This window comes from Elephas maximus, chromosome 7 (genome assembly GCF_024166365.1).
Source record: "Elephas maximus indicus isolate mEleMax1 chromosome 7, mEleMax1 primary haplotype, whole genome shotgun sequence".
NCBI classification, from domain to species: Eukaryota; Metazoa; Chordata; class Mammalia; order Proboscidea; family Elephantidae; genus Elephas; species Elephas maximus.
The window spans coordinates 52577371-52604606 of NC_064825.1; the positions used below are offsets into that span (position 1 = coordinate 52577371).

At 45.9% G+C, this 27236-nt stretch overlaps 1 protein-coding gene across 2 annotated transcripts in view; it reads left to right on the forward strand.

The window, feature by feature from the left end:
* CLPB (caseinolytic mitochondrial matrix peptidase chaperone subunit B) overlaps positions 1-26874 on the forward strand; it is a 181537-nt gene extending 154663 nt beyond the window's left edge. The window contains exons 9-17 of one of the 2 annotated variants that reach the window (XM_049889949.1): positions 2382-2459; positions 3606-3661; positions 10150-10194; positions 10728-10889; positions 18926-19082; positions 19891-19964; positions 20126-20245; positions 20483-20587; positions 21037-26874. In XM_049889949.1, the coding sequence (XP_049745906.1) occupies positions 2382-2459; positions 3606-3661; positions 10150-10194; positions 10728-10889; positions 18926-19082; positions 19891-19964; positions 20126-20245; positions 20483-20587; positions 21037-21285 (1046 nt within the window). In that variant the 3' untranslated portion in view covers positions 21286-26874. The remainder of the gene's footprint in view (positions 1-2381; positions 2460-3605; positions 3662-10149; positions 10195-10727; positions 10890-18925; positions 19083-19890; positions 19965-20125; positions 20246-20482; positions 20588-21036) is intronic. The other variant, XM_049889948.1, reaches the window with a different exon arrangement.
* Positions 26875-27236: the final 362 nt, after the last annotated feature.

Consider the following 27236-nt stretch of genomic DNA (forward strand, 5'->3'; position numbering starts at 1 on the left):
GAGTCTGCCTGGCATTATAAAGAGCTCTCTCCCAGGTGCATTATTAGAAGAGAAAGGGGAAAGATGGCCCCAGGCATAATCCAATTCCACATTCTCTGTGGCAGTTTTTATACTGCACAGCCCAGCTATATGCAGCTCTCAGTAGGCTGGGAATCTTCTCTGAAAGAGAAGCCAGGATGAGAACCTCAGGTACATGACATCCTTGGGGACCCCATCCCCCCGCCACCACACTATACCTTTCTAGCTGATACGTGGGTACCTCTACCTCTCCAAACACACCCCATGAAGCCTGAACCCAGTTCGTGCCCAGCCTCTTCTCAACTTAGATTATCAATTCAGCCAACTTTTGGAAGAATGTGGCTCCTCTCATTTGACCCCTCTCTCACCCCACCCCAGTACACATACACACACGTCCACATACACAATGGGAGTGTTCACCAAAGTCTGGCCTTTGTCATTTTTTAATACCTCCACCTCCCCAGATACCCTCACCACTACCTTTCTTCCTCTGTTGGTACACCAGGTACTTTCCTCTCAGCCAGGCTTTGACTTCTCCCTCTTCATCCCCAGCTTTTCAGGTGCCTGTTAGGCCCATGGGTTCCCATTTAGCCAACCTTTCCAGAGGACCTGGGCCAGACAGTTTAGAGAAGATCTGGATGCTAGCCCAGGGTAGAGGGTTGACTTGAGTATTTTCTCAAGCCCCTCTCAAGATTCTCAACTACAAAGTGTTTTGGGTGCAGCACTAGAGATCAAGGTAAGAAAGATCACAAACATGGGTCTGAACTCCTAAGGCAGGCATTCAAGTTCTGCATAATCTGATCCCACCCACCACTACTGTTTATTCCTGTCTCTCCACCTCTGTCACACTGGCCACTTGCCCAGCTTTCATGATCCATCATCAGTCCCACTTCTTCCAGAAAGCCTTCCCTGTCCTCTGCAGTCTAGCCTTTAGGATGTTAACACCTCAGGAAAGACAGACACACCCCTAAGACTATCAACTCTCTCCATTGACTTGGTTCCTGAGCCCCATGTCCTGTGACACATATCCCTTTGCTAATCTCCCCCGGACACTCTTGGGACAAGACCAGACATGCTGCTCCATTTGCAGACTGACATTGACGTTGTACAGTGCTCTGTCCCCATAGTTTTGTTAATGCAACCTAAATTGACACTCAGTTTTTTTAGCAGCCATATGCAATAAAGGTAGGTTTGGAGAGAGAAGTGACTCTACCATCTACTAGTTGTGTGACTTGGGCAAGTCCCTTTATTTCTTGGTTTCCTGTTCAGTATAATGGAATTAAGAATAATTCTGTCCTCTGTGAGTGATTGTGTGGGTCTTGGGTAAATAAAGAAGTTGGCAGTTTTTCCATTTGTACGTGGCATATAGCATGTTCAGTACATGGTTCTTCTTATTATAGTTCTGCCTCGTTGCCACTCCCTTCTCTTATATTTGAGTAGTACTTCTGAGCCTGACCTCTTCCACTCTGTACTTTGGCGCTTTATTTCCTTACCTGGAATGCATACCAAAAAAAAAACACAAACCCATTGCCGTCGAGTAGATTCCAACTCATAGTGACCCTATAGGACAGACTAGAACTGCCCCATAGAGTTTCTGAGAAGCGCCTGGTGGATTTGAACTGCCAACCTTTTGGTTAGCATAGCCCTTGATTATATACTCTCTCTTGAAGAGGAGAAGCCAGGCTTCCCTCTAACAGAGCTCAGTCCCTTAGGAACCTACAACAGACATGTTCCACTCCTCACACCCTACCAGAGGACATGCTAACCACCAGAGATGCTAACCAAGTGGTTTACTCCTTCCATGCCCTGAGCCCACACTACCTTTGATTGGCTTCCAGAAAGTACATTTGGCTGTGTTTCCACTTCTCGATCCAGACAGTGGAGCAGGCCTTGATCTCCCCAAGTGAGAGAATCCAGAGCTTACACCCCAGATCTTCAAGGGTCTGCCATGGGCTTCTGCCACTCCTATTTGCATAGGAGGCAGGCCTCTCCTATGATGAGCACACGGGTAAGCAGCTGGGCTAAAGTTCGTCTCGAATTCTCCTTCACCAGCCCCCCACCCCCTTCACCTCCATTCACCATCCACCCGCCTTTCAGTTTCCCTGGCAACGCTGAGTGCTCATCCTGGAAAACTTTATCCGAAATCTGCTCTGGGCAGCTTTCCAAATCCATGCTAACCTGATTAGGCGTCTCTAGGGGCCTTGCCAGCTAATCAGATTAGGCAGCACTAATGGTAGTGAGGACTTTGAGTGGGCGCAGAGCAGTAAAACATATTGTATACTTAGTGATAATTATCCTGCCTTTTGTGTCATTGATTTATCTGCCTCCCTCCCCGTCCCCCCGTTTTGTGTGTTTGGCCATAGCGATCCGGAGGAAGGAGAATGGCTGGTACGACGAAGAACACCCTCTGGTCTTCCTCTTCTTGGGATCATCTGGAATAGGTAACTGGGAGCAGATCAGCCAGTGGGGAGGGAGAGCTGGGGGAGGGGCTGGCCCAAGCCTGACAGCCCCAGCTGCTACGGGCCAGGGTCACACCACCCACCTCAACTCTTAGCTCTGTGTTTGGCCCCAGAACAACTGCCTCCAAGTTACAAATCACCAAGAGGGCCTTCTGTTTTTGACCATTGTCATGAACAGCTGGAATTATGCTTCTCCCTCTGGAAGATGTGGTGCAAGGGACTAATTCACCTGAAGGACCAGGCCCTTTCACAGCCTATTAGCCCTGGTTCGGCTACTCCAAATCCCTTTGGGAACAATGGAATCACCTTCAGTGCCGAATCACACCACATATATACAGTACAGCCTGGGAGATTCCCCTTTAGGAAGCTAAGTAAAGCCCCTGCTGGCCAGGACAGTGCCAGGTACAGTAAAATGGGTTGGTATTTTCCTAGCCAGTTGGGCTGGATTATCTGAGGCATTTTCATCCCCTCATTCTCTGCCCTCACAGACACTCCCTGCCACCCCCCACCTCTCCTCTTCCCTCCCAACATCTTCATCCCTAACTTTCCCTCAGATATTGTAACCCAAAAGCTTACATACCCTGCCCAGGATAGTACAGAAGTTGGCTTTCTGTACTAGACAGTGGCTTCCAAAGGCTTTGAGCATATCACATGACCTTCAGAGCCACCACTTCAGTATTGTCATTTCTTCTTTATGTTACAAAGAAGGGCTGTGAAGCCAATGAGAGGTGTTCTTTATCCCCTCCCAGCCTCTCTTTGACATGTGGCTCCAGGGTCTGGATGGCAAGGCCATGGCTCTCCCAAGAGATGCAGGGCAGTGAGCCAGGAAGTCAGGGCACTCCTGGAAGAGGTGAGGTTTGTGCTGGGCTTCAAAGGACACATTAGCTCTGGATTATAAGAGTCCTACCTCCCACTCCAAGGTAAACCCAGATGTAGTGCAGACTTGGATTCAGGTCTCAGCTTCACCATTAATCCCCTAGGTGACTCTGGGTTAGTCACTGACCCTCTGTGAGCCTCTGTGTACCCATTCTGTGTTATTTCTTGTGTCCGTGCATTTCCGATACTCTTTGATTCTAAGAGATAGGCATCTGGTCCTAACCCCCCCTCCTCTCCCTTCTTTCTTACTAGGAAAAACAGAGCTGGCCAAGCAGACAGCCAAATATATGCACAAAGATGCCAAAAAGGTAAGGCCTAGGGCCTAAGCCTGATCTGCAGGTCATGGAGACCTCACCACTCCTATCCCAAAAAGACCTGGCATCCCTGAATCCAACAATAGCTAATGAAAAAGATGGCCCCTGAGCCAGGAAGCAGGCCTCAGCTTGGCCGCTAATTGCTCCAAGAATTTGGACAAGTTATCCAACCTCATTGTGCCTCCATTTCTTCATCTATGAAATGGGAAGAATAATCCTTACCCTGTCTGCCTCTTGGGGAATTTACCCATGTAGCATTTTTCAAGCATCTTCTCTGTGCCAGATATTATACTAGATACTGATGATACAACAGTAGTTAAGACACTCTCCCTGTCCTGAAGAGCACAGTCTAGAGAGAGAGAAAGCTTTAGAAACATGCCATTACTGCCCAGTGCATTCAAGGCTGTGCTAGAGGGGTTTCTGGGGGCTATAGGATGGAACAGATAGCAATCAGAGGATGCCTTATTGCTTCTCTCCATCTTGCATGAGCTTTTAAACATTTCTTATGCCTTCACATGTAAGGTAGTTGCAGTTGTTCTCCGCCCCCTCCCCGCCCAAGTAGCTTAGAGCCCTGTGTTCTCCATAGGAGAGGGCCATCCCCATCCTATTTGTTCAGACTCTGGCTTTCCTAGGCCTGTACAGGTTGTCTTTCTAGGCTGATAGGAAATGCTTTCCACACAGAGAGAAATGTCAGAGAGTTCAATCCTTGGAGAGAATGCAGAAACATTTCAGCTAGAGCCAGTCATTCTTCTATCAGCCTTCCCAGTATCAGGGCTAAGGCACCAGTGGTCCCCCTGCGCACCATCAGAGGTTGCCTGTGACCCCAGGTGCCCTTTGCCTATCACCTGTGGAAAGCCTCTCCAGCTGAGGTAATGAGTTTGTCAGGCTTCTGCCAGCCAGTGGCCCCAGCAGCACAGTCCTGGGCACCTCCTGTCCTCTTCTGGCCTAGCTTCCCTGAGAGCCTGGCAGCCACAGGAAAAAGGTAGTTCAGGCTATGGCCTTCTGAGCCACACTTCATGGCCCCAGCATCACCTCCTTCTCCCTGGCAACTGGCCGAAGGCTCTTGAGCCTGCCTGGCTTTGCTGTTTGTAGTGTTCTGCCTCAACCAAGCCTGGAGCAGACCCACTTGATAGGCAGGCAGGCAGGAAACTGCACATGACTTACTAATATGCATCAACCAAAGTAGCATTTTTAAGGACAATTCATCACGTTGGCAGCGATTGAAACAATTAGCACTCTGGAAAGGACCATAAACTAGCAAGACTATTAGGGAAGATGCAGTTACGGGCAGGAACCACCTGATTAGGGATGAAGAATTCTGGGTGGTTTAATTTTAATACTGTCAGAAAGGTTAATATTTAATTACAAATTATAATCTCCTTATCCAAGCTGTCTTAATATGTCTTCATACACAGTGGAAGTAGAATGAAAGTATCTGCTGACCTGCTAGTGTAGAAAGGGGAAGGGGTTTGTTGAAAGACTGATGATGCCAGTGATTTTTTTAGCTGGAGCATCTAAAGGAAGGAAGATACATACCAAAGCAGGGTGTCCTAAGACATGATGATGGAGTCCTTCAATACATGCTTCAGAAGGAAGTAACCCCATCACTCCTTGAAGACAGTGGAGTGGAGTAATCAGAGCTTTGGAGCCAGCCAAGTTCCAGTCTACTTTTAACTGACCCTCAACAGGTTACTTTACCTCTCAGAGTCTCAGCTTTCTTGCCTCCAAGTGAAGCTATCAGATCCTGTGTCTAAGGTCGTCATGAGCATCAAGTAAGATAACATGAATTACAACTAGCTCAGGCTCTAGCACTCACTAAGTGCCTATTCCCTTGTCTCACATCTCTTCATCATTTTGTACTGTTCACAGCAGTACCCCATCTATTATCTTATTTGATCCTATAAGGAAGAATGCTAAATGAGACCCACTTTTCAGATAAGAAAACTAAAGCCCTACTTAAGGGGCTCATCCAAGGTTACTTGTTAGATGAAGAAGTAAAATCAAAAGCCAGTCTCCCAATTCCTATCTCAATACCATTGTTCTCAGCTCCTCTAGGAAGCAAGACCATAAACTTGTCAGTTTGTCCCCATTTCACATAGGGAGATGATAGGCACGAGAAGCCCAATATAACTACCCATGTATTTTGTTTTTAAATCACAGCTGGTACTTATATTTCTATTCTGTCCTATAGGGTCGCTGTGAGTCGGAATCGACTTGACGGCATTGGGTTTTTTGGTTTTGGTACTTACATAAAACTCCTACCTGTACCAAAGGTCCCTAGGTGGCGCAAATGGTTTGTACTCAACTGCTAACCTAAAAGTTGGCTGTTTGAACCCGCCCAGCGGTCTGTAGAAGAAAAGACCTGGCAGTCTGCTTCCATGAAGATTACAGCCAAAGCATCTGGGGTGTTAAAGCTTGTGAGCGACCATCTAAGATACTCCACTGGTCTCACCCCAGCTGGAGCAAGGGAGAATGAAGAAAACCAAAGGCACAAGGAAAAGATTAGTCCAAATGACTGATAGACCACAAGTACTACAGCCTCCACCAGACTAGGTCCAATACAACTAGATGGTGCTGGATACCACCACTGACTGCTTGTCTGACAGGGATCACAATAGAGGGCTCCGGACAGAGCTGGAGAAAAATGTAGAACAAAATTCTAACTCACACAAAAAAAGAAAAAAACAGACTTACTGATCTGACAGAGACTAGAGAAACCCCGAGAGTATGGCCCCAGACACCCTTTGAAGCTCAGTAATGAAGTCACTCCTGAGGTTCACCCTTCAGCCGAAGATTAGACAGGCACATAAAACAAAATGAGACTAAAGGAGCACCCAGCCCAGGGGCCAGGACTAGAAAGCAAGAGGGGACAGGAAAGCTGACAATAGAGAACCCAGGGTCAAGAAGAGGAGAGTGTTGACATATCATGGGTTTGGTAACCGATGTCACAAAACAATATGTGTACTAACTGTTTGATGAGAAGCTAGTTTGTTCGGTAAACCTTCAACTAAAGTACAATAATGAACAAAAAAGATTACAGCCAAGAAGACTCTATGTAGCAGTTCTAATCTGTAATACGTGTGGGGTCACTACATGTTGAAATCAACTCAACCACAAATAACAACAACCTGTACCAGCCCTGTGGGACAGCCCATTACAGAATTTGTGCTTATCATAGATATTTTCTGGCCACGTGGCAGGCATGTTTGAGACCTGCCTTCAAAATTCAAGAGAGTCCCTGGACCATAACATGTCTAACCAGTGTACCTGATGCCTCCAGAGCCCAAGGTAGTATATGGAAAGTGCCACATGCAGGGCCCAGTATAAAATAGGCTCTTCCCAAACAGGAGTTCCCTTGCATTTTTCTCCCAAGTTGGCTGATGAGATGAACAGAGCACTGGCCAGGAGTCTGGTAACTTGAATTCTAGTTCTCGCTCTCTGATAGTTTTCTTATTTGTAAGGAGACGCTAATACCTTCAGACATTTCTGTCTTACAAGGCATTATTTGTACATTTTTATAAATTATCAGATCTATGAGCTTATTTTTTTCTCTCATTAGGCCTCTGTACGATTTCTCCCAAATTGAGCAACTAGAGTTAATAGTCCTTGAGAAAGAACCTTAACGATGTTCTGTGATCCCACCATGAGATAGGGTGGTAGAGCCCAAAAAACTTGCCATTTTAGTGACTATATGATATAGGGATTAAAAGCAAGGATCTGACAAATAGACACATGAGACTACATGGTCAGCTCCTGTCTAGAGGGGAGATGAGAGGGCACAGGGGTCAGAAGCTGGCCAAATAGACATGAAAATAGAGAGTGGAGGGAAGGGGTGTACTGTCTTATTAGGGGGAGAGCAACTAGGAGTATATAGCAAGGTGTATATAAATTTTTGTATGAGAGACTGACTTTGATTTGTAAACTTTCACTTAAAGCACAATAAAAATTAAAAAAAAAAAACAAACGATAATACATGTAACTCAACCATGTATAGGAGACTAAACAGGCACATCAGAGCCCAGGGTCAAGGATGAGAAGACAGGAGGGGACAGGAAAGCTGGACGAATGGAAATTGGAAACCCAAGGTCAAGAAGGGGAGAGTGTTGACACGTGAGATTGGTAACCAATGTCACAAAACAATATGTGTATTAATTGTTTAATGAGAAATGAATTTGCTCTGTAAACCTTCATATAAACACAATAAAAAAAAAAAAGAATCTACAAAAAAAAAAGGGCAAGGATCTGAGTTCAGCTGCCTGGGTTCAAATCCCAACTCTACCCTATTAGGTGGAGTTGGCCAGAGTATTTACACTAGTTTTCTCATCTGTACAATGAGTTCAGTAATGGTACCTATCATCGGATTATTATGAAAGTTAAATAATGATATAAAGTGATAAACATTATTCTTGGCACATAGTAAGCAACCAATGCATGTTGAATATCACTATTATTATTACTTCGTAGATAACACGAAGCAAAGATAACGTGAAAGCAGAATCATCCCAGTCAAGAAAATCAGGCCCAGAGACTTATCTAAAATTAAATAGCAAATCAGTAGAAGAACTGGGATGAAAACCCAGGTTCCTTAACATAAGTAAGCGCTTGAGTCTATTCCCTGTATCCTGGTGCATTGATTGGCATCTGGACACAAAGCTCAGAACCCTTCAAATGAAGACTGCTGAGAGCCCAACTGATTGGCAGAGAGGAAAATATGAGGTAGTAGAACATAACGGCAAAGCGCGCAGACTTAGAGCCAGATGGCCAAACTTGTGTGACCTTGGGCAAGTTACTTTAACCTATGACTCAGTTTTCTCATCTGTAAAGTGGGGATGATAATAGTACTTACCTTACAGACTTGAACATGTTCTAAGCCCTTTATAGCTTGCTTAGAACATAGCCAAGCACATAGTAAGCACCAGCAACTGTCAGTTATTATTAACTAGATGCCTGTCTTGTGGCTTCCAGCCCTTTGCTCTCTCTGGACAGCACTCCCAGCTTCCTGGTGTCCATCCTTCCACCCTTCCTGAAGCCTGTGTTTCTCTTGACCGAGTGCCTGGGACCCTCTGGCAATGCTTACTTGCTCATGCCCCACATGCTCTGATAGCAGTGATCTCCCTTACTTGGCCTTAATAACTTCTCCAAGCCTTTTCCCCACTCTTGGGCCAGGTTCTCTCCACAGACCCCTGGTGAGGCAGAGAGAGGAGCTGAAGGCGTTGAGTTACATGAGAAGAAACTACAGCTCACGAAGGGGAGGCAGTATGCCCAAGGCCACACAGACTGCATAACTGGGACTGGAGGCTGAGCCTTCCAGCCCAGGTTCTTTCCACCACCCTATACCTCAGGTAGAAACCCTGGTGGCGTAGTGGTTAAGCTGCTAACCAACAGGTCGGCAGTTCGAATCCACCAGGCACTCCTCAGAAACTCAATGGGGCAGTTGTACTCTGCTGTATAGGTTCGCTATGTGTCAGAATCGACTCAACGGCAGTGGGTTTTTTATACCTCAGGTGCAGAGTGACAGGAGACAGAGAAAGAACTAGAAGTGCATCACTAAGTGAATTTCTGACCAATGGCTGAGCTAGAAGATGGCCTTGGATTTCAGACACAACTACTTCCCTCTTGGGATCTTCGTGCTCTGTCATCCCCAGCCCTCAGGAGAAACAGTATTCAGTGAATGCTCTCTCTTGTGTGGAAGCATGGGCCATTTAGGAGAGGAGCAGAGGCCTGGGGAGCCCTGATCTGGGTAGAGAGATATGCTACCCATGTTACCTCTCCAAATCGGACACTCCAGATTCCCTGGGGGTAATCATGGTCTGATCCTACCTGAGGTGGCTACTTCCCTGGAAATCACCCACCACATGCAAGGGGGAGAATGATCTGCTACAAACTACTTCTGGATTTTCTTTTTAACAAAATGAAGAAATATAAAAAAAATTAAAAGATGCATTAGTTTTTAAAAAAACAAAAAATTAAACTAAAACAAAGGGACTTGTGCCCACACAGACTTGCAAAGTCGAGGGGCACTTTGGGGCGCTCAGGACATTTGTTGCTCCCTCCATCTCATCATGCCTCAGGCTGATTATGATTGACTTGGTCTGTCTCTGCCTGCCCTACTCGATGGGGTGCTCCTCAAGGACAGAGATCAAGACCAGTTCACTGTTGTAGGTCCGATGCCCTCAGGAAATGTGGGAGGAAAAGAGGAAGGGAAACCTCCCTGAAAGACGAGTCATTCTGAGCCAGATTTAGAAGGGCAGGGACGTTAGTTGAGTTTAGTAAGGTAGGGAATGAGGGAATCATGTAAGAGGGGTGAGTGGACAGAGAAGGAGGCAAGGAGCCAGAAAAAGTATGTCATGAGAATGAGATAGAAGATCTTGCGTTGGCGGGGTTTGAAAACCTAGTGGGGTATTTAAGATGCTCTCCTCCTTAACCCTTCCCTCTACCTTCCTGCCTCCAAGTGGACTCAGTGCCTGCTTGTTTCCACACAGGGCTTCATCAGGCTGGACATGTCTGAGTTCCAGGAGCGACATGAGGTGAGTGAGAGTCCTGTGAGAAATGCCTTAGTAAAGCATGGTTTGGAGGGCCTGTCAGCATGACTCTGCCTTGATCTTTTAATGTGACTTGCCGGAGAGTTGGTTTCAACTTATAGTGACCCTATGGGATAGAATAGAACTGCCCCAAACGGTTTTCAAGGAGTGGCTGGTGGATTTGAACTGCCAACCTTTGGATTGGCAAGCCAAGCTCTTAACTAATCTGCTACCACTGTTCCATTTGGGCCTTTATGCCTCGATAATTCCAGCAGTTTTGGGATTTGTCCTGTGGTGGCATATATGTGCGTCAGGACTACAGATTGTTTTGCATAGAATTTGTTCTAAGGAATAAACAGAAGATCTGTCTGTCCTCCCATCAGGGCAAAATCCCTGGCATACCAGGAGAGAGACAGCCAACTATCCTTGCTGAGAAAGGCACTCTTAACAGTGTATAAAGCCATCATCCCATGCTCACCTGATGTTGGAAACTAAAAGCCTAGAAAGGCCTTTCTAGCCTGTTTCCTTCCTTCCGCCAGGTAGCCAAGTTTATCGGGTCCCCACCAGGCTACATCGGCCATGAGGAGGGTGGCCAACTGACCAAGAAGCTGAAGCAGTGCCCCAATGCTGTGGTGCTCTTTGATGAGGTGGACAAGGCCCATCCAGATGTGCTCACCATCATGCTGCAGCTGTTTGATGAGGTGAAAGTTAACTTGGAGCTAGGGCCGTGATGGGGTGGGAGAACTCCTAGAGACGTGGGGGGCTAGGACCAGCAGGAACCAAGAGCCCAGAGGCCCATCCGATCTTCACCTTAACTACTCCCACATATATGTGTTCATTCGTTCAGTAGATGTGGCTTAGCCCCCTCTCTAGACCAGGACCTAGGCCGGGCACTCAAGAGAAGATCAGCACTGCCAAAGAGTTGAAATTTCCTGGCAGATGTGACAGAGGTGCCAGGAGAAAGAAAGAGACCTGAATTGTTAGTTCCCACTCTGCTCCTGACTGGCTTTGTGGCCTTGGCAAATCACTGCCTGTGTCTAGGCATCAGAGAACTCGTGTGACAAACAAGGATGCCAGACCAGATAAGGTCCAAGGACCCTTCTGGCTCAGATAGCTCCTGATCCTTCCTGTGTGTCAAGCATTCTCTCTGCTAGTTCCTTAAAATCCTAATGTTGCTGCTGCTGCTGCTGTTGATGATGATGGTGATGATGAGATGATACTCTGGCACATGGAGCCCTTTTCTTCTGATGAGCCCCCGGCTCTTCACAAGCTGGGCAGTACCCCCCACTGGAAGGGGTGAGCTCTGTATGGGGAAAAGAACTCCCTTTTATTCAGTACATAGTATGTGCTAGGCTTGTGCTGAAGACTTTTACAGACACTACCACTAACCCTCACAATAGCCAGGCAAGGTACAAATTATCTCATTTTTTACAAATGAAGAAATTGAGGTTCAGAGAGATTAGAAATGCCTTGGCCAAGGCCACAGAGCTACTGTGTGAAGGAACCAGGATTCAACCGCAGGCATACCTGGTGCCAGAATCCCAGTTCTCCCCCTCTGTACCACTCCTTGTCTTGTCCAGGGGAGGGAGTACTTCTGACCATAGGAGAGGATGACCTTCACCTTCTTCCAGGGACCTAGCTCTGCCAAAAGGATGGGAGGAGCCAAGGGCATGACTTCCCCACCCCCACCCCAGTGCAGGGGCTATTTTAGCCAGCACCTGTCCAGATAGAGTCTTGCCCACCTTTCTACTTAGTCCTCTCCAGCCCTGAGAAAATGGAAAGGGGTTTTGCTTCCCATGTCACAGGTGCTCAAGATGAACCACAAGAAAGGACTCCCCTGGTACCAAATAACACACCAGCTACCAAGCTAGGAGGACCCAGACCTGTTTCTGCCCACCAGCCACCCCCAGTCTTCCCTGCCTGGTCCAGCATCCTTGCTCCTGCCCCGGTTTTCTTGCCGTCTTCCTGGCCCCTCCACTGTTTCCCCTGGACCTTCCATCCAGGAATGAGAGACCAGTCTTTCAGAGGTCACATATTCAGTTATTCACACATGTTCTCAGAGAACTCCTTCATGGTTCCAGCCTCTTGATGGAATTCAGCTACAAAGCTGTGGACTAGACCCAAATCTACCCTCTCGGAGCTCCTAGCCTATTAGAAGGGTGGAAAGGGGTCATAATCATAGCTGACATTTTGCACTTTATGTACCAGGTACTGTTCTAGGAAATTTATATGTATTGACTCATTTAATCCTCCCAATAGCTCCATGAAGACAGACATTACTGCTTCATTTAAAGGATGTAGAAACTGAGGCAAAGGTATTTGCCCATGGTTACATAGCTGGAAAGGGGGAATCTAGAATTTGAACCCGAGCAGTCCAGTTCCGGAGCCTGCACTCCTAACACTGTTTAAATAACTTCCACGCAGCTAGGGCTAAGAGAGGGATTGATCTGCAGTGAAGCACTCAAAGGAAGTATATTAGGGTTCTTCACAGAAACAGAACCAATAGAGAGAGAGAGAGAGATTGATTGATTTTAAGGAATTGACTCATGGGATTGTGGAGGCTGGCAAGTCCAAAATCTGTAGGTCAGGTGACAGGCTGGAAATTCAGGTAGGATTTCTATATTAGAGTCTTAAGGCAGACAGAATTCCTTCTCTGAGAAACCTCAGATTTTCCTCTTAAAGCCTTCAACTGATTGGATGACACCTACCACATTAGGGACACAGAGTAATCTCCTTTACTGAGCCAACCGACTGTAAATGTTAATCACATCAATCACATCAACAAATACCTTCACAGCAACATCTAGACTAGTGTTTGACCAAACAACTGGGCACCGTAGCCTAGCCAAGTTGACACATAGAGAGCCCAGCTCAGAGAGAGTGGGCACAGAAGCTGATCTCTGACATCCCTGGAGAGGTGCCTCTGATGGCATCGTTGGCCCAGAAAGAGAGAAAGCAACCACTGGCTGAAATACAACGAGCCCCACCTGGAAGAAGCTTACAGCGTCAACATGTAAGCCCTCCACCCCTTTCTTGCTACTCTCACTCCACAGGCTTTTTTTTTTTTTTTTTGGTGCTCTAAGTGAAAGTTTAAAAATCAAGTCACTCTCTCATACAAAAACTTATATATACCTTGCTATATACTCCTAGTTGCTCTCCCCCTAAGGAGACAGCACACCCCTTCTCTCCACCTTGTATTTCCGTGTCCATTCGGCCAGCTTCTGTCCCCCTTGGCCTTCACATTTCCCCTTCAGACAGGAGCTGCCCACATAGTCTCATGTGTCTACTTGATCCAAGAGGCTCACTCCTCACCAGCATTATTTTCTATCTTATAGACAAGTCCAATCCCTGTCTGAAGAGTTGGGCTAACAGAAGGTCTGGGGACCATGACCTGCGGGGTCCTTCTAGTCTCAGTCAGATCATTAAGCCTGGTCTTTTTATGAGAATTTGAGCTCTGCATCCCACTGTTCTCCTGCTCTTCCAGGGATTCTCTTTTGCATTTCCTGTTATTGCAGTCATTGGTTGTAGCTGGGCACCATCTAGTTCTTCTGGTCTCAAGCTGATGTAGTCTCTGATTTATGTGGCCCTTTCTGTCTCTTGGGCTCATAATTACCTTGTATCTTTGGTGTTCTTCATTCTCCTTTGCTCCATGTGGGTTGAGACCAGTCAATGCATCTTAGATGGCTGCTTGCTAGCATTTAAAACCCCAGACGCACAGGCTGCCTTCTGAGGAATTGATAATGATTCCTTCCTGTAGCCTCAACCAGCCTACTACAGTTTCTGATGTTTATCCTTTTGGTTCCACTGACCAAAGCTGCCATCCAAGTTTGTTGCTGCTGGTGGTGGTTGTCCTCAAGTAAGCTCCAACTCATTGCAACCTCTTGTACAACAGAATGAAACACTGCCCTTCCTGCACCATCTTTTCACAATCGTTGGTATGCTCAAGTCCATTGTCGTGGCCACTCTGTGTTTTGAATGCCTTCCAACCTGGAAGGCTCATCTTCCAGCACTGTATCAAACAATATTCTGTTGTGATCCACAGAATTTTCAGTAGCTGATTTTTGGAAGTAGATCACCAGGCCTTTCTTCCTAGTCTTAGTCCAGAAGTTTCACTGAAACCTGTCCACCATGCTGGCGTTTGAAATATCAGTGGCATAGCTTCCAGCATCATAGCAGCATGTAAGCCACCACAGTGTGACAAACTAACAGAAGGATGGTAGCACCTGAGTTTACTTAGCCATATTTATGCATATGCACTCCTCAAGGGCAGGGACCTTATCTTATTCACTCTAACAATTCCCAGAGCCCACAAACTCAGGGGAAATGCTACATTAATCAACGTAAGTCAACAATAATTCCACAAATCCCCAAAGAAAGAATAAGCGTTTGCCAATTGAACAGAGTGGAGAAGGGTTGGCAGTAGAAACCTAATACGCAAAAACACAGGGGCATGAAATAGCCTGGTGCATTCAGGAGGCTATGGCTGTTCAGTATGGCTTGACTGAAAAGAAAAAATGAGAATGGAGTGGTGGAGATGAGGCAGATAAGTTAGAAAAGGGCCAATTAAAACACCAGGCAAAGGACTATGGGTTTATCCATCAGAAAGTGAGGAGCCATTGAAAGACCTTAAGCAATAAAGAAACATAGTCAGATTTGCATTTTACAAAGATCCTGTAGTCAGATGTGTAGAGAATGGACTGGAGGGGAGAGGGAGACTAGCAAGGAGGCTAGTGAATAGTCCAAGCTAGAGATGAGGAGGATTGTTCTAAAGCAGGGGTAATGGGAATGGAGAGAATGATTAGAAGGTTGACTGTGCAGGGGTGAGTGAATGTAGTGGGGGGGGGGCAAGATGGCTGGTGGCTAGATTTCTAGCCTCGATAATGGAGCGTCTGCTGCTGCCATTAGCCGAGGCAGGGAAACAGGAGGATGAACAACAGATCAGCAAGGGAAGTGATAAGCTGAGTTTTGGAATTGTTGAAAGTGAGATACCTGTGGGACAGCCAGGTGGACATGTCCAAGAGGTCAAAAGGCCTGGATTGGAAATAGAGGTTCAGAACGCATTCAGCACAGAGAGTTACAGAAGCCACTGGAATGGATGAGATTTTTTACCTGGGGAGAGTATACAGAGTGTGAAAAGAAGAGGAGAGGGCTAAGAAGGAGTCTTGAACCTATCAGGAAAGAGTCAAAGAAGGAGTCACTAGAGAAGTATGAGGACAACCAAGAGAATGTGGTTTGTTTATTCTCGAGGCACTGTGTGGGGCACGGGGACACGGACAAACGAGACGTAGGCCCTGCCTCAGCACTCAGCAGTTAGCAAGGGAGACAGGCACCTTAAAAGCAGTTTGGGTTATTGGTAAGCGCTAGACTAGGGATAAGCAGCAAGTGCAGGGAGTTGTGCGGGCACCCAATCCAGTCTGGGGGTATGAGGGAAGGCTCCCTAAAGACAGATGCCTGAGGATTAGCAGATCTCGGGCAGTTAGCCGGGGGCAGAAGCCCTCCGTCCGTGCCACAGCTCAGTTCCCCCAAGCCTAGGCCTGGAAAAGCAGGAACCCGAATGCTTTTACTGAAAAGCCAAGCAGGACTAATGCAGGCCATCTCCCAAGTGACCCCAGCGTCTATAGCACAGGACAGGAGTCCCAGGAAGAGACTGTTCCCTCCCCCGGAAGAGGAGCCCACCCTCCTGCTCCCTTCAAGGATTCACATGAGACCATGGGAAAGCAGCCCCCGTAACCGTGCATGAGCATCCCGAGCCCAGCCAGGAGGTGTGAGGTGGGGACAGTAACAGTTCCCTCTTTGGGACGTATGTTTATTGCCAAGGAGACTGAGAAGAAGGAGACATGAACACTGTGAACGTCACCCTTGAGGTCACTCATACACTGCACCTGCTCCCCTTACTCACCTGGGACCCGTCCTCAGGCCCAGCTATGAGCAGAGCTTTGATCACATGGAATGAAATTGTTGCTGGGTTATTGCTCTGGCCAGGACAGCAGTGTGTGAACTCAGTCTTCAGGGGTGACCTCTACCGAGACGAGCGTGGGAGACACGCATTATCAAATGCTTCTGCTCAGACACATCACACATGCACACAGACTGCCCCCAAAGCTAGGCTTGGCCTCAGGGCTCTGCTTCGGTCTAACTTAGAAGCAGGGGGTGCGAGTGGAAAGCTGAAGGTGAAAGCCCCAGTACCTTCACTCGCACCCTCGCCTTCCTCTCATCCCCCCCAAGTAGGATGCGAGGGTGACCAGCCCCAGAACCTACATCACGAGGCCTCTTTGACACTAACACTTTCTCAGACCAGTGCTAAGGGTCAGTGTAAAGCCAGGTTGCAGAGCACCTGGCACCATGCCTAGCACACAGTAGGTGCTCAGTTACTGCACATTCCTTCCCTTTTTGCCTCGTAAGAGGCAGACTCAGTTTGCCCTTACCTTGGCTTGAGAAGCGAAGGCTGACCTTAAGTCAGACCCACCCCAACGGGGAAAGGGCAAGGTTTGATGAGGATTGGTTCCTGACTAAAGCTGGGGCAGGGTTTGGCATCCCTGGCAGCAGGCAGGAGCCAGCAGGCCGAGATCACTGTGGAGGGTGGATTAAACAGTAAGCAAGGTATGCACGGACTTAATTATGTTTACTTACTAATCTATAGTGCACAATTTCACATGAGTTTTACCACATCTTTGAAATTATACACTACAGATTAGTACGTAAGCTCAAGTAAGCCCATGAGTACTTTGCTTATTGGGTAATCTGTGCGTGTCAGTCACCTATTCCCAGAGGCATATTTTCTGGCTTGCAGAAGCTCTGCTTTGTCTGCAACCCAGAGGAATCCAGGCAGGTCTTCTCCTTAGTACCTGTCCTGGTTGCTTCTCTCTCTGAGAATCAAAGAATGCAAACTGAATTTGAGAAAAAAATATATTTAGAGAAGGAATTTGCATGAAGCTTCATTTACCCAGCACTGTCTGGGTATGCGAGCTCTGTAGCCTGGTGCAGAGGGAGGGGCATGGGATCTAGAGTCAGGCAGTTCAAGTCTCAGCTCTTAAGTTTTCTAGCTCTGAGTCCTTGAACAAGTTACTTAACTCTCTGAGCCTCAGTTTCTTTGTAGGGATCATAATTACACCTACCTCTATGGGTGTTTGTGAGTCTTCAGGCATTTGGCCAGCAGGTATTGAATACTTACTCTGCCAGATTCTAGGGCACGTGACGAACAAGACCAAGTCTCTACCCTTGTAGAGCTACATTCTAGTGGACGGAAGTGAACTAGTTCATGGAAAAGACTAAGCAGAGCTCCTATAAATGAAAGTGCCCTATCAATGTTCGCTGTTGTTACTACATCAGTTTGTCTCAGTGAGTCTCCAGCGTTGCTTTTGTCATGAATGCCTGTGAAGAAAGTGGTGTTGTACGGTGATACCCTGAGGTTTGCTGAGTGGGTGTAGCTCTAGGCCCCTGAACTGCTATACTTTTATAATTCCTCTGTCTCTTCTCTCAGCTATTTGCTCCTTTTCTCTTTCCCTGGTGCGTCTACCTTCCATATACTTTCTTCTATGTCACTTCTCGTTATGGGTTGCTGTCGAGTCAGCATGGCAACCGTATGTATAACAGAACTATATATTGCCCAGTCGTGTGCCACCTTCATGATCATTGATGTGTTTGAGCCCATTATTGTGGCTATTGTATCAGTTCATCTCATTGAAGGTTTCCCTCATTTCTCCTGACCCTCTACTAAACATGATGTCCTTTTCTAGGGATGACGTGTCCAAAGTAAGCAAGCCGAAATCTTACTGTGTCACTTCTAGAAAGATTCCAGGGAAACTTCCCAAGTTGGTTAAAAGAGGAGTGTTACTTTCCACCCTTCTCTGTCAGGCCAGAGGATGGCTCCAAAGATAGTAGGAATTACACCTGTTTCAACTCATTCTGTTCATTTTGATCGGACAAATATAAAGTCCCTGCTACAGTCATAATAGTTCTAAGCATGTGCATTGCAAAGTTAAGTAAGGATCTTTCACCAATAGGACCACATCTAGTCCTGACAGTAGTCCTGTAAAATAGCCTCCTCTGAACTCCTACAGCGACCTGGGCTTCCCAACCAGAGCGTCCCTTTATCATAACATTTGAAATGTTAAATTGTCATTACTATTCACTGGATGTGACTGTCTGGTGCAGAGGGAGGGACACAGAATTTGGAGTCAGGTAGTTGAAGTCTCAGCTCCTCTATTTTCTAGCTATGAGATGTTGAACAAGTTTCTTAACCTCTCTGAGCCATAGTTTCTTTGTAGGGATCGTAATTATACCTGCCGCTAAGGATGGTTGTGAGTCTCCAGGTATTGAATACTGACGCTGTGCCAGATCCTAGGGCACTTCTCTATACTGGGAGGATGTTGAAGGTTCAGTGAATCCCCAGTGCCCCAGCACAGAGCATGACCCAGAGTGGGCCTCCAAGAGAGTGGCTGGATGGATGGATGGATACATAGACTGACTCCTGGGTACCAGGGATAATTTGGCGGCCTGAGAGATGCCAAACAGTAGGTGCAGTCTCACCTAGAGGCACTCTCAGTAGGGAGAGCAATTAAATCCAAGGCAGCATGCACTGCAGCAAGGTGCGAATAGGGTGCTCAGAGAACCCAGGGAAGGGAGCAGCCAGCTCTGCCAGGTGGGGAGGCACACAGGGTTCTGGGGAGGCCTCCGGAAGGAGGTACATACGGAAAGTGCTTTTAGCTGTCACTGAACAGTCACTGTTCCTTGCCAGGGCCGGCTGACAGATGGAAAAGGGAAGACCATTGACTGCAAGGATGCTATCTTCATCATGACCTCAAACGTGGCCAGTGACGAAATTGCACAGCATGCGCTGCAGCTGAGGCAGGAAGCTTTGGAGCTGAGCCATAACCGTATTGCCGAGAACCTTGGTATGGCACATGGCCTGGGCTGCCTGGGCAAGTGACCAGGCCACTAGCCCATCTTCTGGGGGAGAGATAGGGATGGGGGTCCTGGGCCTAGGTGAGGGTCCCAGTAGGCAGCTTTGTCTTTAGCTGGAACTGACCAGATACCAGGCACCATACCAGATGGTGGAGGGAGAAAGACAAGAGAAAACAGTGCCTCCACTTCCTCAAGAAAGCCCCAAGTCTGTTGGATGTCAGGAGGGCTGTAGACAGACGGATGGACAGGACCACCCCAGGGTAGGGGGTCAGGAAAAAGCCAAGGTCTTGGAGGCTAAAGAGATGCACACTTACCGGATAGCGATGCTTTGGTGCAGTGAGGGGACAGGAGATCAGAAACTGTATGGAGGTGGACACACAGCCTGTTTCTCTCAGGGAACATTCCTGTATATGTGAGCCCCAGAGAGTGCTGAAAAGGAACATGTCGGGCAACAGGCTGGGTCTGTCACCTTTCTATTTAGATTGAACGCTACAGTCCCCTCCCTCCAAGTCGGAACTTAAAGTCTTGATCTTGGCACTTTTCCCGCTCCTCTCCCCTCTGTCATATAACCCCCACCCTAAGGAATCCCAGGTGTTATAGCACATGAGAACTAGAGGGTCTCAGAAAGTACCCAGTCCAATCCTTTTATTGTTCAGGTGAGGAAACCAAGTCTTGACCAGGATCACAGAGTCCGGGGCAGGACCAGGGCTCTTTTCATGGATAGGATCAAGGGGTAGGCACAACCCTCAGAACTTCCTAGGTATGGGCAGTGGGCACATTATGATTCTATCTCCACAGGGGATGTCCAGATTAGTGACAAGATCACCATCTCAAAGAACTTCAAGGAGAATGTGATTCGCCCTATCCTAAAGGTAAGAGGTCTTTCTTTGTCCATCCTCTGGAGCTATGGAGGGAGGAGGCATTGCCATCCTAAAGATATAGAAGCCCCACTCCCCAACCCACTGAGGTTCAGTATTTTCCCTTACACCTTCTGGGTCACTGAGCTCAGCCTACCCCTAACCTGGCCCTACAGGCTCACTTCCGAAGGGATGAATTTCTGGGACGAATCAATGAAATCGTCTACTTCCTCCCCTTCTGCCACTCGGAGCTCATCCAACTAGTCAACAAGGAACTGAACTTCTGGGCAAAGAGAGTAAGAATGGGGTCTGCCTGTGGGGGGGTGAGGACATTTGCCTAGGGGAAATCAGGGAACACATGGCTAGGAGCACACACAAACGCATGCATACACTTACGCAAGGTAGAGCACTGTGGTGTGGGGCAGTGGCCCTGGGGCTCACAGTCTCTCAGAGGCTCCAGCCTCAGGCCAGAGTGGTGAGAGATGGAAAGGACTGGGCCACATGTAGGCATGCTCCTCTCTGACCTGTCTCAGGCCAAGCAGAGGCACAACATCACACTGCTGTGGGACCGCGAGGTGGCAGACGTGTTGGTCGACGGCTACAACGTGCACTACGGCGCCCGCTCAATCAAGCATGAGGTGAGCCATAACTCTCAGAGCACAGACGGCTAAGAGAACCGAGGTGCCTCCACATCTCCCTCCCTGGATTCCTCTGACCCCTCCCCTGGGCCCCCAGCCTGACTCCCTCTAGTTTGACTGCTTGAATTGCGTACATCCAGAGCAGATGTCCCTTTAGAACCAAAAACACAAGAAGATCAAATAAAACCTTTGTCCTGGAGGGTGACCAAATACAACCCCCTTCTGGGAGTGGGGGATTGGGATGGGAGCCTCAGAAACTGACATCATTGAGTCTTCAGCACAACCCTGCAAGCTAGGTGTTGTTGGCCCCACTTTGCAGATGAGAAAACGGAGGCTCAGAGAAGTTTTTTAACCAAGGGGGTTCAGCAGTAAGCAATAGAGCCTGGCCTCAAGCTCAGGCCAGACTGCCCAGGTCAGGGCAGTGACAACCACTTCACCACCACCTGCAGGTAGAGCGCCGTGTGGTGAACCAGCTGGCGGCAGCCTATGAGCAGGACCTGCTGCCAGGTGGCTGTACTCTGCGTATCACTGTGGAGGACTCAGACAAACAGCTTTTCAAGAGCCCCGAACTGCCCTCACCCCAGGCTGAGAAGCGTCCACCCAAGCTACGGCTGGAGATCATTGATAAGGACAGCAAGACCCACAAACTGGACATCCGGGCACCACTACACCCCGAGAAGGTGTGCTATACACTCTAGCATCTACCTACCCACCTACACGTGCCCTCAACATCCAATAAAGGCCCCTTGGCTGTGGCATGGCAACTGACCTATCTTCCCCTCATGCCGTTTTCTCCTCTCTACCCAGCCTAAGGCCTGCTTACCTCCTCACAGCCCCTGGAAGACCCCTCCTCAGCCCCAAAGTCTTGAGCAAGAATCTTGACCTACTCTGGCCCCTTTGTTTTGGGCCCATAATCTGCTAACCAGGCTCTAGAAGAGGAGCTGCCCCTACACTGCCTTCAAGGCAGGCAGGGGAATCCCTCAACTCTATCCTTCAGCATGATCCCCATGTCCCACGGTCTCTGGAACTTTATCATGTACCCAGGAAACTGAGAAGTATGGCAGCTAAAAATAGATATGACTGGAAGAAGACAGGAACCAGGCTGTGACCTGCCTATCCTCTGTTGGCCTTCATGCAGCTCAGTCCTCATAATGTCTCCATGAGGACTGGGGAAGGAGTGTAGAGAGGCCCAGGCATAGATGGCTCTTTCCCATGCTCCAAAATTCCAAGGAAAAAGAGGTCCATTGAGCCCTTCCCTCCTTCTACCACCATATCATACCTACTATCCCTCCCCGCCCCATGTCCTGGGGTTAGGCCAGACCATGTTTCTCTAGCCTTAGAACTAGGCCAGTATAGGACATCTCTAGGACGGGAGACTGACTGGTTCATTACCACACCCCCACAACTCTGAGACTAGACAGCAGTCCCAAACAAGCAAGCTCAGCTCTACAGGGCCCTCCTTAGGGGACTAACAGCATTGACACTGGGAAGCTGTAGGGGAAGAAGATCATGGGGTTGGGCTCTACCCAGATGGCCATGGTATCTGCTCCAGCCCTGTCTATAATGCTGTTCAGCCCTGGTTAGCCTGGTATAAACGTCTACCCCATGCACTATTTATGTTGTCACTAAGGAGAAGGTCTGGACACTATCCCCTGAGGGCATTCCACAGACCAGCCATGTTTCACCCCCAGCCCAGCAGGGCACAGCAAGGCCTGGTGCATCCTCAGGCCCCATCTGCAGCACCCACTACTGATGACCACCCATCTCCCCTCCTAGCGCAAGGCCTTCTTGGAACCTCCTTTAGTTGTTAGCTAATCTCTTTCAAGAGGCAGAAATGGGGGCAGGAATCCAATACCTTTGGGCAGTGAGAGTATATCATAACAGTACGGTGGGCATGAGGCAGTCAGTCCAGGGCATGGCCTCCAGCAGTTGCCCAGCAGTCACTTTCTAACCCCTCAAGGATTTGCGTCCGCTGCTCCCTACCTCAATGACTGCCAATCTGTTTAGTTTTAGTTTTGTTTTGTTTATTGTGGTAAATATATATGTAACAGAACATTTGTCATTTCAGCATTTTTGACATGTACAGTTCAGTAACATTAATTACGTTCATCATGTTGTTCATCCCATCACCACTGTTTCCAGATTTTTCCATCACCCTTAAAGAAGCTCAATGTCCATATACGAGTCTCCCCTTTTTTTTAACTTTTGTTTTGAAATAATTTTAGACTTAGAGAAAGTTGCAAAAATAGTAGAGTATTCCCGTATACCCTTCACCCAACTTCCTTAATGTTAACATCTCATATAGCCATACTGTCATTATCAGAACCAGGAGATTAACATTAATTCAGTATTACTATCTACAGACCTTATTCAAATGTTGCCAGCTTTCCCACTGATGATGCCCTTTTTCTGGTCCAGGATCCAGCCCAGGATTCCACATTGCATTTTGCTGTCATGCTTCTTACATCTCTTTGTTTGTGAGAGTTTTCATTCAGTCTTCTGCCTTTCATGACCTTGACACTTATAAGTTCATGAATTTGAGAATGGTACTTTTGAAGAGTCCAGGCCAGCTGTGTCTCTCAATTTGGGTTTATCTAATGATTTCACATGATCAGATTAAGGCTATGCATTTTTGACAAGACTATCATAGAGGTGATATGCCCTTCTCAATGCCTCATATAGGAGATAATGTTAACTTTGATCATATGGCTGAGGTGGTGTGTGCCAGGTTTCTCCACTATAATGTTACTTATTTGTCCTTTGAAAGTAGTAAGAATCTTGTGGGGAGATACTTTGAAATTATGCAGCTCTCTTCTACTTAGAATTTCGTCCACTGATGTTAGCATCCATCAGTGGTTCTTGCTCACAATAAGTATTAATGTTGTATCTACCTAATGATGATTTTCCGTTTCCCTTATGCCTTCTATATTTAATAATTCATAGTCTAAGTATAGTGCAATGGTTAAGTGCTCGGCTGCTAACCGAAAGGTTGGTGGTTCGAATCTACCCAGCAGCTACATGGGAGAAAGACCTAGCTATCTGCTTCCATAAAGATTACTGCTTAGGAAACCCCGTGGGGCAGTTCTACTCTGTCACATTGGGTCGCTGTGAGTCAGAATTGACTGAACAGCACCTGACAACAACAGTCCCGGAAAGCGTTATCCCTTAGACCCCATTTATTTATTCAATAATTTATCCATATCAGTATGGACTCATGGATATTTGTTATTCTATAGATTATAATCTAAACAGTTTATTTTGTTGCTCAAATTATCCCAGATTTGGCCTTTGAGAACTCTTTCAGTTTGGCTCCTGTCTTTTCAGCATTGCTCCCATCATCTTTTGAGCACTTCTTTACTTTCTGCACCACAACATGTTCCACGCTCACCTTGTAATTCCCATTTCTCCAAGCAGCCCCTGGTTCCTTTTATTTAAGATTGGTACTTAGAAACTAAGATCTGGGCACTAGATGTACTCATTGTTACTAGGGTTATTGCTTCTAGGCCCTCTCAGCAGACACAGCTAGGAAATGTATGTCGTTAACACACACATGTACACACATCTGGATGTTATTGAATATCTATCCATCTGTATATTTATTAAAAACCATGAGTTCATATTGATACTTTCAGTTCTAATCCAACACCAGAGGGTTCATGATTGTCATACTTATGACTTTACTATTCTTTCTCTACTTCTTTTGCTCCTGCTATCTCCATTTCTTCTCCTTTATCTCCATTTGGTGTTGAGACCTCCCTTAGAGCCTCTAATTCAGTCAGTCAGTCACCATCCTATATGGAACATTCCTACTGGACAAAGTTCTTAACTGCCTAGCTGCCAGACCCTTGGTTCAGTCAACCATGGCCAGGAGCAGCAGGCATATAACTCCAAACCGGATAACTTTTATTACAGGAAAACCCAGTGGCCACCTTCCTGAGAAGAGAGAGTAGGTGGCATGGTAGACCCTCAGATTCTGAGGAATTTAAGTATCGATTCTTCCTGGGATTCCTTGCCAGACCTCCCAGGTGATGTTGGGCCCATATGTTGTACTTCCATAGCACCATAGGCAATACTCAACTCGCTTCCATTACTTGTACCATGTCTGTCTTCATAACTAGAATGGAAGCTCCAAGAGGACAGATACCCAACTGTTCAGCTCACTGTTCTATTCATAGAACCTGGCACAGTGCCAGTACATGATGGCTGCTTAAGAAATATTTGGACTGATGGGTGGGTGGGCTCTGCAGCAAGCACAGATCTTCACAGTGGGCCTTGGGACAGAGCAGTATCATTCATTCACTCAGCACATGTTTATCTGGCATGCACTTGTAGCCAAGCAGTGGGGCTACCTTCCAGGACTGGATCCTTGACCCAAAGGGGCAAGATGAGACCCAGATACCTTATTGAGGATCATGGAATGAATGAGGTTGGACTTGGAAATGAACATGCAATGCCTTTATTGTACAAAAAGAAAAACTCAGAGGTGTGTAGTCATTGTATAGATTGTGATGGTAACATTTAAACCATTAGAAAATGGATCCAATAAAGATAAAAGCTTGAGTTAGTAAAAGAAAAAACAAACCAAAAGGGATAAAGAGATGATTGTGTGAAAGCACCAATAAAATAGATAAAATATCCTGAGCATGATAAAGGGAAAAGGAGCAAAAAATACAAGATTAGAAATGAGAAATTAGGCATAACCATATATATGGAAGAATTGGAAATAATTTTAAGAACTCTATAGCAACAAATTTGAAAAGAGCAAATTTTCTAGTGAACACTGACTCAAGAAATAGAAAGTTTGGCTAGCCAAATAGAAAGTTTGCTTACTAAAGAAGAAATTGGGAAGATGAATAAAAATGTATCATTTTAAAAGACTGTTCTTTTATTTAAGTTTTTATTGAAATATACATAGGGAAAAGTACATAAATTCCAAACAGTTTAATACATACCACAAAGTGAACACACCCCTGTAGCCACCACCCCCGCAAGAAATAGATGTGTTCTAACTTTTAACTACTGCATAAACTATTTCAGACCATGGGAAAAAATGGAAAGCTGTCCAATTGATTTTTAAAAACCAATGTAAGATTAATATTCAAACCTGATAAAGTGCCAAAAAGAATGCCATAGCCTAGTCTTATTTCTCACTATCCCAATAAAATCAGGCTGAATTGTACACCAAGATCACACAAAGTTTATTTCAGCCATACAAGGCACAGTATCAGGAAATCTACTAGTACAACCCACCACATGAAGGGCTTAAAGGTTATTTGAATGTTGACAGACTTCATAATAGTATCAATGTCAGTTTTCTTATTTTGATAACTATGCTGTGATTATTTAAGAATATTCTTGCTTTCAGAAAATGTATGTTGCAGTATTTAGAGTTTAAAGGTAAAGGCAATTTGTAAATGTTTCAGCAAATTTTACGCTACGTATATATACACAGAAAATGAAAAAACAAAAGTAAAGTGTTAACATTTAGGAAATTTGAATGAAGGGTACATAAGAATTCTTTGGATTATTTTTGCAACTTTTTTGTTTAAAATTATTTCAAATTAAACTTTTTTTTAAGGAAGAAAAAAAATGTTATATCAATACATCCTGAAAGGGCATTTGATAAAATTTTGCAGCTTTAAGTACAATTTGATAAAATTCAAGCTGTAAGTAAAACAAGAAAAAAACTATTTGAATGTGATAGCCCATCAAAAACAGTAGCAGACATCATTTTTTATTGTAAACCTAAAGTCATTTCAATTAAAATCTGAAGGAGATTGGATACCTGCCAACACCTTTATTATTCAACATTGCTTTGAAGGTTCAGGTGAAAGCATTTAGACAAGAAAACTAAATAACCAATTTAAATACTGGAAAATAATAAATTATCTTGTTTTGCTGATATATTACTGATGTCTAGGATATCCAAGAGGCTACTGTAAAAACCTGTTAGCATTAGTTTAAAAATGTGGCAAGTGACTGAATAAAAGATAAATGTATAAAAATCAATAGTTTTTATCTCTTCTAGCAATAATCATCTTAAAACAGAAGAAAAAGCATTCCATTCATAATTGCAACAAATACGTGTATATATTTGCTTATATATGCATAAAATACCTCTGGAAAGGGAGGGGAATTGGGTGATTGGGGGACAGCCATGGAAGACATACTCACTATATTTCTTTTTATACTTTTATTAAATTTCGAACCATATTAATGTGTCCCTTATTCAAAAATCCAGTAAATCATTAAAATGCCAATTCTTAATATGTAACCTAATGCAGACCTAGTTAAACTCAACAGCATTTTCAATTGGACAAAATCAGTCTAATATCACATGCACCACTATGTTCAGAGTTGATGCCATATAGAGCTACTGTTTTCTGGTTCTAGGCTCTCAAGATACAGGCATTACTACTACTGTCACAATTCCATCTTAATAGTTAGCAGACTAGAGAATAAGTAAATTTCATTACCATCAACACTCATGCTAAATACAATTATGAAAGAGAAAAAAGAGAGAAGTGTAGAGGCTATATATGGGTGTGGAGAAGAGGAGAAAGTGGTCGAAAATGAAGCTAGAGGCAAGTTTGCTGATTTCAAAGTGCCATGAACACCATACTAAGGGAATGAAATGACCAGGTTTGTG